The sequence below is a fragment of the Colletotrichum scovillei genome (genome assembly GCF_011075155.1).
Source record: "Colletotrichum scovillei strain TJNH1 chromosome Unknown Contig00008, whole genome shotgun sequence".
Classification (NCBI taxonomy): domain Eukaryota; kingdom Fungi; phylum Ascomycota; class Sordariomycetes; order Glomerellales; family Glomerellaceae; genus Colletotrichum; species Colletotrichum scovillei.
The window spans coordinates 1,296,529-1,310,156 of NW_023336266.1; the positions used below are offsets into that span (position 1 = coordinate 1,296,529).

Genomic DNA, 13,628 nt, shown 5'->3' on the forward strand with positions numbered 1-13,628 from the left:
TGGACGATAGATTTCTCTCCGCGGAGACCTTAAGCTCACTTAGTGTAGATCAACGTTGGTTTCATTAAGATTTCGAGATCAAAGCGAGGGAGAGGTTGATTACCAAGGTGGCTGCAACCCCTCTTCCAATCGACTTACACCGCGATGCGCCAGCTTACAAATCGGCCATCACATCATCTTCAGTCTCACCCACCTCACCTCCATACCGTCAGTTCACTATAAACTCACAGCCCGAGCCATCTAATCTCGCTACAAGGCCTCAATCGACAAGTTTTCATCCAACCGTAATCACCACCAGCACCATCAGGCAAACCCTCACAATGGCTCCCATCAGAATCGGCATCATCGGCCTCTCCTCAACCGCAACAACAGCCTGGGCCTCGAGCGCCCACCTCCCCTACCTCCTCTCCCCGCGCGGCCGGGCAAAGTACACAATCACAGCCCTCTGCAACTCGAGCGTCGAAGCCGCCCAGCGCGCAGTGAAAGCCTACAACCTCCCCTCCTCCACCAAAGCCTACGGCAGCCCCGCCGACCTTGCCGCGGACCCGGACGTGGACCTCGTCGTCGTCTCGACGCGCGTCGATCAGCACTACGACACGGCTCTGTCCAGCGTCGAGGCGGGCAAGAGCGTGTATGTGGAGTGGCCTCTCGCGCAGGACGCGAAGCGCGCGGGCGAGCTGGCGGAGGCTGCGCGGAGGAGCGGGGCGAGGACGATGGTTGGCGTCCAGGGACGGTTTGCGCCGCCGCTGTTGAAGGTGAAGGAGATTTTGGAGGAGGGGAGGATTGGGAAGGTGTTGAGTAGCGAGGTGAGGGCGGCGGGTGGTTCGCTGGACCGGAATGTTTTGCCGGCTGGATTGAAGTACTTCACCCAGCGCGAGGTTGGAGGGAATGTGGTCACCATCGGTTTTGGTCACTGTGAGTTCTGCGCCCTTACCATGAAATCTTACCAATTGCTAACGTGAGCGTTCAGTGTTTGACCAGATCCAGCATGTCCTGGGCGAGGCAACAATCCAGCATTCGCACACGCAAATCCAACGCCCCGACGTCAAGATCCGCGACCCGTCGACGAAGCAAATCATCGAGACGGTCTCGAGCAACGTCCCCGATCTCCTCGTCGCAATGGCTACCCTCCCACCCTCAAACCTCGTCTCCTCCCAAGGCGCCACGTTCCTCGCGCGGTTCCGACGGGGCCAGCCCTTCGCCGGCGAGCCGCAGCTCTCGTGGACCGTCAACGGCGAAAAGGGCGAGATCCGGCTCACGTCGCAGAACAGCGTCGCGCTGCAGGCCTTTGCGGACGTGGACGGGGTCAAGATTGAGGTCCACGACTTTGAGAGCGGCGAGGTGGAGAGTGTGCCGTGGGCGTGGGAGGAGGGGTGGCAGGCTGACTTGCCTGTGCCGGCGAGGTGTGTTGGGGCTGTTTATGAGGCTTTTGCGGGGGGTGAGAGTTTGCCTAGTTTTGAGGATGCTGTGAGGCGGCATGAGCAGGTTGATGGGATTCTTTATAAGTCGGATTGAGTGAGACGGCTTACAAGACTATGTGGCTTCACTATCTTGTCTCGTGGTAGGGGCCCAAATGAGGCGTGGATTTTGAGTTCCATGAGAAAAACGATCTACTTCTTCATTATTATGTTCACTATTCACAATTGAGTATAATGCTGTTTGAGATGTTTTGTGTTTCTAAACTCACTTCATGTTTTGGCGTTCACGCTCACGCTCGGTTGAGTCATCCGGCGGCGGCACTAACACGCAGTTAGGCAGACAGTTGCCTTCAAAGTCAGCCTCACTTCAACATCAACCAACACATATAAGCCATGCAAAACTACCTTTTACTACACAAGGCACTCAAACCTCAAATCCAAAGAATCGTTTTGAAGACCACATCTGTAATCACCATGGACACGTCACCAATCTACTTTTGGCGTGAAGCCGGGCATGAAGGCTACCTCTCCCAATGGTGGACCTCCGACCCCTTCACCCAATCCCCCTCTCCATCTTCACCCTCATCCTCCTCCTCCTCCACGCCCATAACATTCAAAACAGCAGAACACTACATGATGCACGCCAAAGCCCTCCTCTTCACCGACCCCGCCGTCGCCCTGTCCATCCTCAAAGCAGACCACCCGCGCAAAGTCAAAGCCCTCGGCCGCAAAGTGCACAACTTCAACGAAGCGCTGTGGAACGAGAACAGAGAGCGTATCGTCCGTGAGGGCAATCTACTGAAGTTTCGGTCCGCGCCAGAGTTGCGGAAGAAGTTGCTGGCAACGGGGGATAGGGAGCTGGTGGAGGCGAGTCCGATGGATCGGATCTGGGGGATCGGGTTCTCGCCGGATAAGGCACCGGGTTCGGATCGAGGCAGGTGGGGGCTGAATTTGCTGGGTAAGATTTTAATGGAGGTCAGGACGGTGTTGAGGGAGGAAGAAGAGGTGGAGGGGGAGAGGAAGGGGAGGAAGAGGAAAGTTGTCGAGGCTAAAGCGAAGAGGAGACGGAGGTCTGAAGAGGATGAAGGGAGTCAAGCTGTAGAGGAAGGGACTGTCAAGAAGTCAAAAAGGCGAGAAGAAGACGTAGAACCCGCCAAGACGGCAAATGACACGGCTTGATGGGGACAGTAATGATGGGGTGAGGACATTCTCAGTTCTCGGTTGGTATTACATCGCGAAGTATGGGTAATCGCCTCGTCTACATGAAAGACACATTTTTTCCTTCTACACGTACACATACAGCCTTCAAGAGCGGTGTTGGTTTTTTGTCTTTCTTCCCCCTTCGGCCACACATCCCATTGTGGCAACGTCGCGCCCAATGTTCGCCAGTCCCATATGCCCCCCGGATTCTATTTTGTACAAGTAGTAAAACACTTTTTTCGGCTGAAGATTTTTGCGAGACGGGGGCTTTTTTGTATGTTGTTGTTCATCATCCAAACATCTTCCTCGCTTATGAGAAGTACCGTCCCCTTGAAAAGTCGGGAGTGGTGGGTTATGATAGTAGTGTTGGTGTTGTTGGTGGTGCTTGTGGTTTAGTAGTAGTCCTTTCCGCTCTTCTGCATCTCAATAAGACGCCATCCTCTCGTCTCAGGGTTGCTGACATCCTCTGGTACACGGGTGATACCAATGGCGTACGTCACCAGCTGCACCTTATCCTCCATGCCCGCCGCGAGCTCGCCAGACTTTGCGTTGCGGTAGACGTGCACCTCCTGTGTCCTGCAGGTGATGACGAAGACGGGGATTTCACCGGGGTCTAGCATACGCGCGCGGACAATGTCGACGTGGCGGATATCGAGAATCTTGCCGTCCGACTTGAGGCCGGCGGTGAGGTACTGCTTCGTCAGGGCCTCGTACACGGAGTACTGGGCCTCGGAGAGCCAGAGCTTGAGCGTCTCGATGTCGCCCTTGACGTAGGCGTCGAGGACCTCGGGCAGGATGTACTCGCGGAGCTCCTTCAAGAAGGGTTCCGTTCGGAAGCTGGGGTCCATTGTGCGGAACTTCTTGATAACTTGGGCCGTCTCGTTCTCGGCAAACCATCCTCCAATCTTATCCGTGACGAGTCGCGCGGTCTCGATGAGGGGGTTTTCGGATTCGCGGTAGACCTTGCCGGCGCTGAAGAAGCCCTGGGCGAACTTGTTTGAGTCCTTGAACTCGTTCCACGCCTCCTTCCAGGCGGCGTCCTTGTGGATCGTGACGTTGGTGCCGGCGCTTCATCACAGTCAGTTGAGAGTCCCACATCTGCAGGAAATCTGTCTTCTCCAGAACTTACTTGGGGTCTTCCTCAAAGATCTCGGGCTTGCCGTGCTTGAGGGCCTCAGCCTCGCGCTTCTTCCTACGCTCCTCCTTCTCAACCCAGCCACCGTAGCGCGAGCTGCTGCCGTCATCGATGACATCCTTGACGTTCTTGTAGGCCTCGGTTTCGCGGATGGGCTTCGTCGCCTTGTCGAGCGCGTCTCCCGTCACGTTGGCGACCTTGCGGACGCCCTTCATGGCGGTGGTATCCCAGGTCCAGGCGGCACCCTTTCCGATAGCGCCAGCGGTGGTCTTGACGGCGCTCGTCGCAGCAGAGGAGATGGCGCCAGAAGACTTCTCGTAGGCCTCGCGGGCTTTGCGGACTCTCTCGCTCTCAGCAAAGTCCTGGATCTCGCCAGACAGTGCCTTGGTCGATTCGTTCCACTCCTTGGACTTGCCGAACTCGGCCGTAAGCGTCTCTCTGAAGACCTCCCACGGCGTCTTGTCACCGTGGGGCGGGGGAGGCGGCATGTCCTCCTTCTTCTCCTTTTGCTTCTCCTCGCCTTCCTTACCCTCTTCTCCCTCGGCCTTCTCGCCCTCCTTCTTCTCGGATGACTCTTCCTTGGCCTCAGACTCGGCGTCCTTGGCCTTGGCTTCCTCGGTGGGCTTCGCGGTATCCTCGGCAGGCTTTGCACCGTCCTCGGTTGCCTTGGGCTTCTCGGTCTGCTGCTGGAGCTGTCTGGCCGTCAGGTGGAAAGACCTGGATTGCATCGAGCTCGAGATGCTGCGGACATCTTCAGGGAGGAACTGTGATCGCAATGAGGTGGGTCGTGCAAAGGTGTGTCGTGATGAGGCCAGCACAGCGTTGCCACTGATGTGTGTGGAAAGTAAGCGGCTGAAGGCTGGTGTCCTGCTGTGGTTTTGGACCGCCGCCCGCGCGGAAGCTCTCACGAGCGCATTCTGAGGATTTCTCCTCGCCGATTGCACGAGAGAGTTCATACTGTGTGTGCGTGTGTAGTATAATCCAAGCCAACCGCCTCTCGACGATAAACGCAAAGGAGGATATTAGGGACAAGAGAGGGAGGAGAGGGGCGGAAAGGGGATGCGGATGACGATTGGGGGCGAGTAAAGTTGCAAAGAAATTTTGGCTCGCGACAGGTTCCGACGGGGGTTCCAGAAGCTCTGGCGCTGCAGTGCTGGGCGAGCGATCTCGGTTGACAGCGGAGCGCGGAAAAAATCTGGGCCCCTGTTCAACCGAAGACGACCCGGCGCGCCACTCAGGAACCAATCAGATACCGGCAATGTCTCCAGACGTTTGAACGGGAGCTTTGCCAAATTTCTGAAATCTTCATTGCAGCTGGGCCATCGTCGTCACGAACAGGCCGCCCTCTCTCTCCTCATTGCGACAGGAAGCCTGACACAACTCCCGCGATGAGCTCCGCACCGACGACTCGCCTCTTGGCGAGATCCATCTTCCAGACTGCCGCCCGTCCATCCCCGATAGCACGATGCTCCCCGGCTTTCCTCCGACCCTTCTCCCAGACCCCGATTCAGCGCGCCGACGATGCGAAGAAAGGAGGCCAGGAGCTTCTGGCTGCCATGTACGGCTCCCGCTCTACAACCTCAACACCGGCTCCGACACAGGGAACTAGCTCGCCCAGCCACAACCAGACAATGCTTCTCCAAACCCTGAACAAGGCTGCCGGTAAGTCGCTAGATGGCGGTCTCGCCTCAAGCGGCTCAGGCCTCGACGACCTTGTCCCCGAACAGGAGGACCTCTTGGAGCCGTACCACATGCACATCTACTCCCACAAGCACAACACGCACGTGACGGTCACGAAGCCCGACCGTGGCGCCATCATCTCCCTGTCGACCGGCAACATCGGCTTCAAGAAGTCCAAGAGGAAAGGATACGACGCCGCCTACCAATTGACAGCATACGTCCTCGAGAGGTTGAACTACGCCGGGTGGCACAAGAAGATCAACAAGCTCGAGATCGTGCTCAGAGGGTTCGGTGTTGGACGTGACGCGGCAGTCAAGGTTCTCATGGCCCCCGAGGGTAAGCTTTGGAGAAGCAAGGTCATTCGGGTGGCAGATTCGACGAGATTGAAGTTTGGTGGAACGAGGAGCAAGAACCCGAGACGTGTCTAGAGAGAGGAGGTACGCTGTCTGGGGTTCGCAGGGGAAGAGCAACACAACAACGCCTGTACAATACATGTACAACTGTATCATATCACAAGAGCAAAATTTCCTTGCATTCTGATGGTTTCATATCGAAAATGCAGATATCCAACCCCGCTGGTATCAAGTGCTGTACGCCCACTAAACCCAAACGCCAGACCTTTGTAACGCCAAACATGCCGTATACCTAGTTGTAGAGCATTGACGACGAGGAGCTCTACTTTCGAACCGGAGCCCTTTCGGCAGCAGGTAGGTCGCGACCCGCAGTATCCCGTACGGCCTTTTTGCCCTTGCCGTTGCCGCCGCGGCGTCGTTCCTCCTCGCTATCCCAATCGGCGTCCTCTGTTTGGCCCTTGGAGTTCTCGGTGAGGAATCTCGGCGGCGATTGCTTCAGCATCCTAGAGCCTTCGTGAGCACGATCATCCTCCTCCTCCTCTTCCAGAAGTGCGCCGTCGGCGGTATCGTACTCGGGTGGGTCGATCCAGTCCCTAGGGACAACGCAGGGTAATGCGACGCCGATGCTTGCCGCACGGTTCAGCCAGCCGGGACCGGGACGGCCGGTAAGCTTTCTGCAGAGATAGGAAGTGAAGTGGTTGCAATTCTTCGTCAAGAGGTTGTAGGAGGTTCCGAGGAAGTCCCTCGAGGCTTCTTCCAGAATCGCGTCGATCTCAGCCTGGGTTGCAAAGGTAAAGCCGTGGAGGATCTCGGACTTGAAAGTGCCGCCGGGGGGTTCCGTCTTTGGCTTTGTCCAGTATACTCCCGTCACACCTCGTCGCTCGTGCCCGCCGTAGGCATACTCTCTGCCATTGATCACGACACCCGAGTGCAGTAGTGAAGCACCAAATGTCCAAAGAACAGAGGATAGGCGTCCTGGCTGCAGTCACTTTGTTAGCTGGGCTGGCGGTGACGGAACCAAGCTGTCGGTTCGGTGGGTCCGAGCAACTTACAGGTAGCAGATCATAGACATGGATTGTGACCTCGGTTTTGGATAATGACAATGTCGACCTATGCGACGCGGTAGACTGCCTAGGATTGCTCGATCGTGGAGGCATGTTTTTCTGCAATTTGTCGGGTGAGGTGTTTTTGTAGGTTGCGGGTGCTGCTGCTTTTTTGGCGTATTCCAGGTTACGCCGTGAGAGCCTGGGCAGCTGCGAGTCGGGTGGGAGGGGCGCGGCGTTGTTGGAGAAGATGAGACGAGGCACGAAACGGGGAAGAGGGCCGGTCTGGGGGAATAAATGCGCTTAAGGAATACTTTTTAGGGAACAAGATATGGGGGATGTTTCAGTGAATGAAGGACGCAAATACAATGAAGTAGGCTGGCTGCAGAATGAACAGAAACGTTTGAAGGAACCCGCGACGAGAAGGAGACAGAAACAAACGCAATGCACCCGGCAAAGAACCTCAAGGCAGGTCTCGTAGCTCAGGTTCCTTAGGCTTGGCTCGGGCGGTGCTCGGCGCTGAGAAAGCGGGCGTCAGCAGAAAGGCAAAGTGCTGCATTGAACAACCTCAAGGAGCCTGGAGGTTGCTGGTTGACGGGAGCTTCAAGGCAACGTAAGGTCAAGTACATGGACAGCTGGAGTTGTGCCATAGAAATTGGGTGGTAGTATGCGGGAAGGACAAGTACTCTTCACTGCAAGCGGGTTGGGCCAATTGCGATCCAATGGGATGCAAGGAATGAGGTCAGAGGTGGCTCCCAGCCCCGCGCTTTCCTCCAGCTTCCTTCGGGCTTCGAGCTTCCCAGCTTGGTTGCGTGGTTGCTGGGATCGTTCCTGCCTTGCTTCCACTGTTCGGTGGTGCTGTCAGCGCCTTCCAGATTTAGGTGGTAGCGGCGCGACGGCGGAATAGAAACGCCGGGAGGGAAGTTGACCCCCTTCAGGTACCTGGGCCCCGTTTTTGGTGGGGCACATTAAAATTCATCTAACAAGGCCGGCCACAACACCTCTGTCGCGAAAGCTTTTTCTTCTCGATCAAACAATCTCCGAGGTTTCTCTTCCTCTTTCTACTCTCTTCTCTCTCTACCGCTCTGCTCTCTGAGTCGTCGGGCAAATCCGCGTGATTGAGGGCTGGTCACACAGCCAAGAGTCGCCAAAACGACGTCCTTCATCCTCCTCCCTTCTTCCTTCACTTCTAAATCTCCCTCTTTGCTACCCCGCGCAGCTAGCTCTGCCTTTCGCCAAGCTCAAGTGCTTCACTGCACTCTACTCTACACCACCACACGTCACTACGCAAAATCAAGACGCACAATGCCTCCCAAGAAGCAAGTCGTCGAGGAGAAGATCCTCCTGGGCAGGCCCGGTAACAACCTGAAGAGTGGAATTGTGGGTGCTGCGCCTTGAGCCTTCGCTTTCCGCCTTGGCCTTAGAACCTGTCCGGGATCAGGCTGACCCCCCTTCTCTTCTCTTCAGGTTGGCCTTGCAAACGTTGGAAAGTCCACCCTCTTCCAGGCCATTACCAAGTGCAACCTGGGAAACCCGGCCAACTTCCCCTACGCCACCATCGACCCTGAGGAGGCACGTGTCATTGTACCCGATGAGCGCTATGATTGGCTTTGCGAAAAGTACAACCCAAAGTCGCGCGTGCCTGCCAACCTTACGGTGTACGATATCGCTGGTCTGACGAGAGGTGCCTCCACTGGTGCCGGTCTCGGTAACGCCTTCTTGTCGCACATTCGCGCCGTCGATGCCATCTTCCAGGTCGTTCGTTGCTTCGACGATGCCGAGATTATCCACGTCGAGGGTGACGTCAACCCTACCCGTGATCTCGACATCATCAGCGACGAGCTGCGGTTGAAGGATATCGAGTTCACCGAGAAGGCCCTCGAGAACCAGAAGAAGAAGACTCGCTCTGGTGGCAAGGGCCTTGAGCACAAGAAGGCCATGGAGGAGCAGGCTACCATTGAGAAGATCCTTCAGCACTTGAAGGACGGCAATGAAGTCCGCAAGGGTACCTGGGGCCCTAAGGAGGTAAGACTGACAACTGCATTTCTTTTCCTCATCTCACGCCTATCGTCACATGATGACAAAGGATCTAAGATCCGAACTATAAACCCAGCTCTTCGAATGCTATGGCATATTGAGACAAAAAACCCATTCTGATTTGACACAACTCCCCTCATACAATTTCATCGCAAAACACTATGAGAAGGAACTGTTTCTGACAAAACCAACAGATCGAGGTTATCAACCCCTTGTTCCTCCTTACCGCCAAGCCCGTCGTCTACTTGGTCAACCTCTCGGAGAAGGACTTCATTCGCAAGAAGAACAAGTACCTTCCCAAGGTTGCCGAGTGGGTCAAGGAGCACGCCCAAGGCGACCCCATCATCCCCATCTCCGTCTCTTTCGAGGAGCGTCTGACACGCTACGAGACTGAGGCCGAGTCCAAGGAGGAGCAGAAGAACGTTGGTGCCGAGTCCGCTCTGCCCAAGATCGTTCTTCAGATGCGCAAGGTCCTCAACCTTGGCAGCTTCTTCACCACCGGTACGGACGAAGTCCGCCAGTGGACTCTCCGCAACGGCACCAAGGCGCCCCAGGCTGCCGGTGTCATTCACACTGACTTTGAAAAGACCTTTATTCAAGTCCTCGTCTACAACTTCACCACGCTCAAGGAGCTCGGCACTGAAGCCGAGGTCAAGGCCAAGGGCAAGGTTATGACGAAGGGCAAGGACTACGTTGTGGAAGACGGAGACATCTTGCTCATCAAGGCCGGTGCTGCCAAGGGTTAGAGAACGAATATCTGATGGAAACTTGAGATATTGGGAATGGTCAAAAGCTCTGCCTTTTCGGTTTAGATATCACTGCCGGCTAATAGAAGTCCTTTGCCACCATAAGCTGTCAGATATGAGATGTGAGATTTGTGAGATTATTGGTGAAATACTGCAACGAAGAATGTTGTGCATATGAAGTACTTGATTAGAGATAGCCATGTTCTTGCTTCCTGGCTACCTGTGCCCCTTAATCGCATAAAGGGGGGTTCTCCAGGCCCAGCTTCTCAGCGACCGCAGCACAGACCAACTAGCTTCGACACCTGCTGAGCTTCATCCAGGTCCAAAGTGCTGCTGTATGTTCTCTTCAACAACACTTTTGAGACCCCCTTCAACCTTCAATACGATGTCTCAACCTCCAATAAATCGCGGGCACGGACGAAACATATCAGTGACTAGGCGTAAGAGCTCATCAACCACCATGTTAAAACTTCCTCCAACTCTAGAGCCCGCTTTCTTCTCACTCTAGGTGTATATCATCACTCTGGCCCTGGCAGAAGCTATGGCCCATAGCTCATGAATGAGACTGAGAATGAGGGACGGAGTGTCACCGAATCTTCACTAATACGTTTCGTATAGCTGTTCGTCCACGGTCCTCGACTAAGGGTCCGCTCGACCTAGACGAGTGAGTTTCACTTCGCACCTCGCCATGTTCGTCTCCTCTAACAGGCGTTAAGCACTCCTCTAAATGACCCGTTGTCGCCAAAAGCCGCCGCCACAGAAGACACGACGCAGCAACGCCCGATATCAGGACAACGCTCGCCAGCGCTGCCTCACTCACCCGCAGCACCTCCCGTGAAGACGACTGTCACAAAGGACTTTGGCTTCCTCCTGCGGCCCGAGATCTACCACACCGTCCAACCGGTCAACGTCCCGGTCGCATTCAGGAACTCGTCCAAACAGCCGCCAGCCGATGCTCCGCTCGAAGACCTGCTGGCAAAGGGCCACTTCCGCGCCGCTGCCATCGCCGCGGTCCAGGAGCTCACGGCCACGGGCAGCCCGGACCGGCCGCGGGTCTCACCGTCGGACCACCAGAGGATCTTTAGCCTGCTGTACACGCGGCTGGCGTGCCTGACACTCATCGACGCGACGGCGGTGGCGGCGCAGGAGGTGAGGGCACTGGAAGATTTGAACGCAGGCGTCTACATTGACGAGACCACGGGCGAGCACTTGGTGCCCTGGGAGCTGCGCGTGCTCAACGTACGGCTACAGGCTCTCGGATTCAGCGACCCGCGCAGGTCCGTCATGAGCTACCACGACCTGGCGCGGGAGGCGCGCGAGCAGATCAGCAAGGCGACGGCGCGGCACGATAACTCGGCGAGGGAACTCTGGAAGGCGCGGCTACAGGATTTGGGCGTTGCTGTCGCGGGCGCGCTGGTGGAGATGGATGACCCCGCTGGCGCGGCGCAGCACTTGGCTACGCTCAAGGACCGCGGGGACGGCAAGATGGCACTTTCGAGGGCTCTGCTTTGGCTTCACTTGGGGGATGCGGACGCGGCGAGGCGCTGCGTCATGCGAGGGGATGATTCTGGAGAGGAGGGAAAGCATGCTGAGACGGTTGTGGGCGCGCTTTGTCAGATGGCTGATGGGGAGTACGAGGCGGCGCTTGCGACCTGGAGAGGGCTGAGGGAGGAAGTTGCGGATGAGATGGTTGGTGTCAACATGGCGGTGTGTCTTCTTTACACTGGCAAGTTGACAGAGGTGAGTGGCAGAACGTGCTTTTCCTTCTCGGGTCTTTTCCCTCGTTCTCGTGTTGTTACTTGTGGACTCATTTCATGACACACATTTCGTGAAAACTCAAGTATGACAAAGACGGCTGACAACCAGGCGTACATCAGGCACGAGCCATTTTTGAGGACATGGTCGGATCCGGCTACTCATCGCACACTCTCTTGTTCAACCTCAGCACAACCTACGAACTGTGCACGGAGCGGAACCGGAACCTCAAGGTGAGGCTCGTTGATAAGGTGGCCGATCTAGAGGAGACTCCAAGGGGCTGGGAGAAGAACAATGCCGACTTTAAGTTGTAAAACCACACACAAAATAAAAAGCAGAGCTTCATGATGATCCTCCGAGCCAATGAGCCTACGGAGCATAAGGTGCCTTAGCATAGGATTGTCATGTATTACTGTGCAAGCCTCATTCCCGTCCGTGTGGTCCCCGAAAACGGACTTGCCCAATTGGAGCCATCCTAGCCGATTACACCCCTGTCGGTTCAATGAACCAAGTCTCCGCACTGGCATGCACAGTCGGGGACCGGACTTGCTTACAACGCTTACCAAGATGCTTACCTACGAGACTTGCATGCTTTTGCAGACTGACAAACCGCACAGTCAACACCAGACGAAGTGCAGGTCGGCCGCTGGAAGGAAAAGCCAAGACTTTTTGAGGCGGGGAGTGATGCGAATACGGTTCTAATTGTGTTCGGATGTTCAGATGGTTGAGGTGGTGTAAAAAGGATGGACTTCCCGCAGTTTCCGGCCTCGGGCGGTGAAGTTTTGAGGCTATGACCTGTAATGTTCTTATTAGAGACGTCGCCGGTGGAAGTTCTCACGAGCCACGCGTATCCTACTTTGTTAATCAACTGTGAAGTCGACAGCTGAACAGGTAGAGTTTGTCTCACACAACAAGAGACCCATTTTCGATTTCACAGTTCATTTCAAACAATATGGAATCCAGAACCTTTCAGGAGCGAACTCTTCACCTGCTAGAGAGAATCGCAGAATCTCAGACGGCATTAGAAGCGCGCCTAGCCACAATGGAGACGATGCTCTCCCACCACAATACGCAGCCGCCTCAACACCCAACCTTTCCGCAATTCCGCCAGCTGCCTCCCGAACTACGACTCCGGGTCTGGTCCCTCGTCGCCATTCCCTCACGGGTTCTGCGTCTAGACGCACGGGACGGGAAGAAGACGAAGTCACATAAGTCAGTATCCCCACCGCCGCTGTTACGACCGCCCGCCATCGCCGGAGCGTGTCGTGAGTCGCGGGCCGTGGCGACGAAGCATGGTGCGCTAGCGAGACTCACGTACGAGGGGGGTGAGATAAGCAAGGGGGGGAGGACGCGGTGTTATTGGTTTGATGGGGATCGCGATGTGCTGGAGTTGGATAGCTGGGTTGACGTCGAGGGTGACCAACCGCGGGGCGTTGGAGAACTCGTACAGAGGGCGAGGTATGTACTCGTTGGTCGCGCTGAGGCGGAGTGGTATGCCCGCCTCTTCGAACGCGCGGCGCTGGTGAAGCGCGTGAGTTTGAAGTTTGATGCGTTGGGTGTGCGGTGTAGTACGCATGGCCGTGATGCCGTGAGACGTATGTTTGGCGGCGGCGGCGGTAGCGGCAGAGGCGAGGTTGAGACTACGATCGTTGTCACGGATCTGGAGGACGCGGATGAGATTGCGCGTGTGAAGAGCGTGCTGGGCTCCGGATGGCGGAACCCGGTGTTTTTGGAGTTTGATCTGGAGCTCTGGGCGAGGAGCGGGACGGAGAGGGTTGGTAGGGCTGTGAGGGACGAGAAGTGGATGAGGAGGTTGAGTGGGACGTGGGCGAGTGAGGTTGCGAGGGGGTGGGTTATGGCTTGGGCTATTATGGCAGGTATACCGGCAAATAGTGTCGATGGTGGGGAGAAGATCTATCAGGAGGAAGACGGAGTGAGAGTTACGAGTGACATGGGAGCCTCAGAGATGAAGTTACAGGTTGCAAAGGCGACCGCGCTGGATGTTGAAGATGGGTTCGTAAGGGAGGCGCTTTTTAGTATGCCCGAGGTCAGGTTCGTGAGAGCATATTGTCTTGAGGAAGACTATGATGCCTGTTGTTCATAGCAAAGCGGCCTTTGTCATTTTTGGCTTTTACATATGCCGAGACCTTGCGGCTGTGAGCTCCACGCCGACTTCAGTCTCGCCTCCGTCCCTTCAAGCCCACTCGGCCGTCAGTCTTCCCGCTCCAGACGGCTCTCAAGAACCACATACGCATTCTTAC

General features: G+C 56.0%; 7 protein-coding genes across 7 annotated transcripts; 5 read left to right on the top strand and 2 right to left on the bottom strand.

Annotated features, from left to right (window-relative positions):
• Positions 1-320: 320 nt before the first annotated feature.
• On the top strand, positions 321-1,515 carry HER10_EVM0003226 (oxidoreductase family protein; the record flags this gene model as incomplete). The annotated part of the gene is made up of 2 exons (XM_035472910.1): positions 321-915; positions 971-1,515. The coding sequence occupies 2 exons, from the start codon at positions 321-323 to the stop codon at positions 1,513-1,515; spliced, it is 1,140 nt and encodes a 379-aa protein (XP_035330530.1).
• Positions 1,516-1,808: 293 nt separating this feature from the next.
• Positions 1,809-2,597, top strand: HER10_EVM0001456 (uncharacterized protein; the record flags this gene model as incomplete). The annotated part of the gene is made up of 1 exon (XM_035471201.1): positions 1,809-2,597. The coding sequence occupies exon 1, from the start codon at positions 1,812-1,814 to the stop codon at positions 2,595-2,597; it is 786 nt and encodes a 261-aa protein (XP_035330427.1). The 5' UTR covers positions 1,809-1,811.
• HER10_EVM0003806 (Tim44-like domain-containing protein) lies at positions 2,450-4,848 on the bottom strand. The gene is made up of 2 exons (XM_035473470.1): positions 3,748-4,848; positions 2,450-3,686 (listed from the first exon to the last, which is right to left on the bottom strand). The coding sequence occupies exons 1-2, from the start codon at positions 4,707-4,709 to the stop codon at positions 3,011-3,013; spliced, it is 1,638 nt and encodes a 545-aa protein (XP_035330569.1). The 5' UTR covers positions 4,710-4,848; the 3' UTR covers positions 2,450-3,010.
• Positions 4,849-4,981: 133 nt separating this feature from the next.
• Positions 4,982-7,458, bottom strand: HER10_EVM0005868 (uncharacterized protein). Its single transcript, XM_035475471.1, has 2 exons — positions 6,839-7,458; positions 4,982-6,765 (listed from the first exon to the last, which is right to left on the bottom strand). Exons 1-2 carry the CDS (start codon positions 6,941-6,943, stop codon positions 6,109-6,111), a joined length of 762 nt encoding a protein of 253 aa, XP_035330693.1. The 5' UTR covers positions 6,944-7,458; the 3' UTR covers positions 4,982-6,108.
• Positions 5,142-5,861, top strand: HER10_EVM0004493 (uncharacterized protein; the record flags this gene model as incomplete). Its single annotated transcript, XM_035474135.1, has 1 exon — positions 5,142-5,861. One exon carries the CDS (start codon positions 5,142-5,144, stop codon positions 5,859-5,861), a length of 720 nt encoding a protein of 239 aa, XP_035330605.1.
• A 676-nt stretch (positions 7,459-8,134) lies between the features above and the next one.
• On the top strand, positions 8,135-11,681 carry HER10_EVM0004646 (uncharacterized protein; the record flags this gene model as incomplete). Its single annotated transcript, XM_035474282.1, has 6 exons — positions 8,135-8,209; positions 8,297-8,854; positions 9,061-9,607; positions 10,231-10,276; positions 10,329-11,352; positions 11,490-11,681. The coding sequence occupies 6 exons, from the start codon at positions 8,135-8,137 to the stop codon at positions 11,679-11,681; spliced, it is 2,442 nt and encodes an 813-aa protein (XP_035330615.1).
• A 728-nt stretch (positions 11,682-12,409) lies between these two features.
• On the top strand, positions 12,410-13,317 carry HER10_EVM0006738 (uncharacterized protein; the record flags this gene model as incomplete). Its single annotated transcript, XM_035476316.1, has 2 exons — positions 12,410-13,244; positions 13,289-13,317. The coding sequence occupies 2 exons, from the start codon at positions 12,410-12,412 to the stop codon at positions 13,315-13,317; spliced, it is 864 nt and encodes a 287-aa protein (XP_035330746.1).
• Between the last annotated feature and the right edge of the window lie 311 nt (positions 13,318-13,628).

What these genes read in the sequence shown, in the direction of transcription:
- HER10_EVM0005868 (XM_035475471.1), bottom strand. Translation starts at nt 6,943, where the DNA reads ATGCCTCCACGATCGAGCAATCCTAGGCAGTCTACCGCGTCGCATAGG. An exon ending in ATGTCTATGATCTGCTACCT is followed by an intron (nt 6,766 to 6,838) that starts GTAAGTTGCTCG and finishes AAGTGACTGCAG; the next exon opens with CCAGGACGCCTATCCTCTGT.
- HER10_EVM0003806 (XM_035473470.1), bottom strand. Translation starts at nt 4,709, where the DNA reads ATGAACTCTCTCGTGCAATCGGCGAGGAGAAATCCTCAGAATGCGCTC. An exon ending in ATCTTTGAGGAAGACCCCAA is followed by an intron (nt 3,687 to 3,747) that starts GTAAGTTCTGGA and finishes ACTGTGATGAAG; the next exon opens with CGCCGGCACCAACGTCACGA.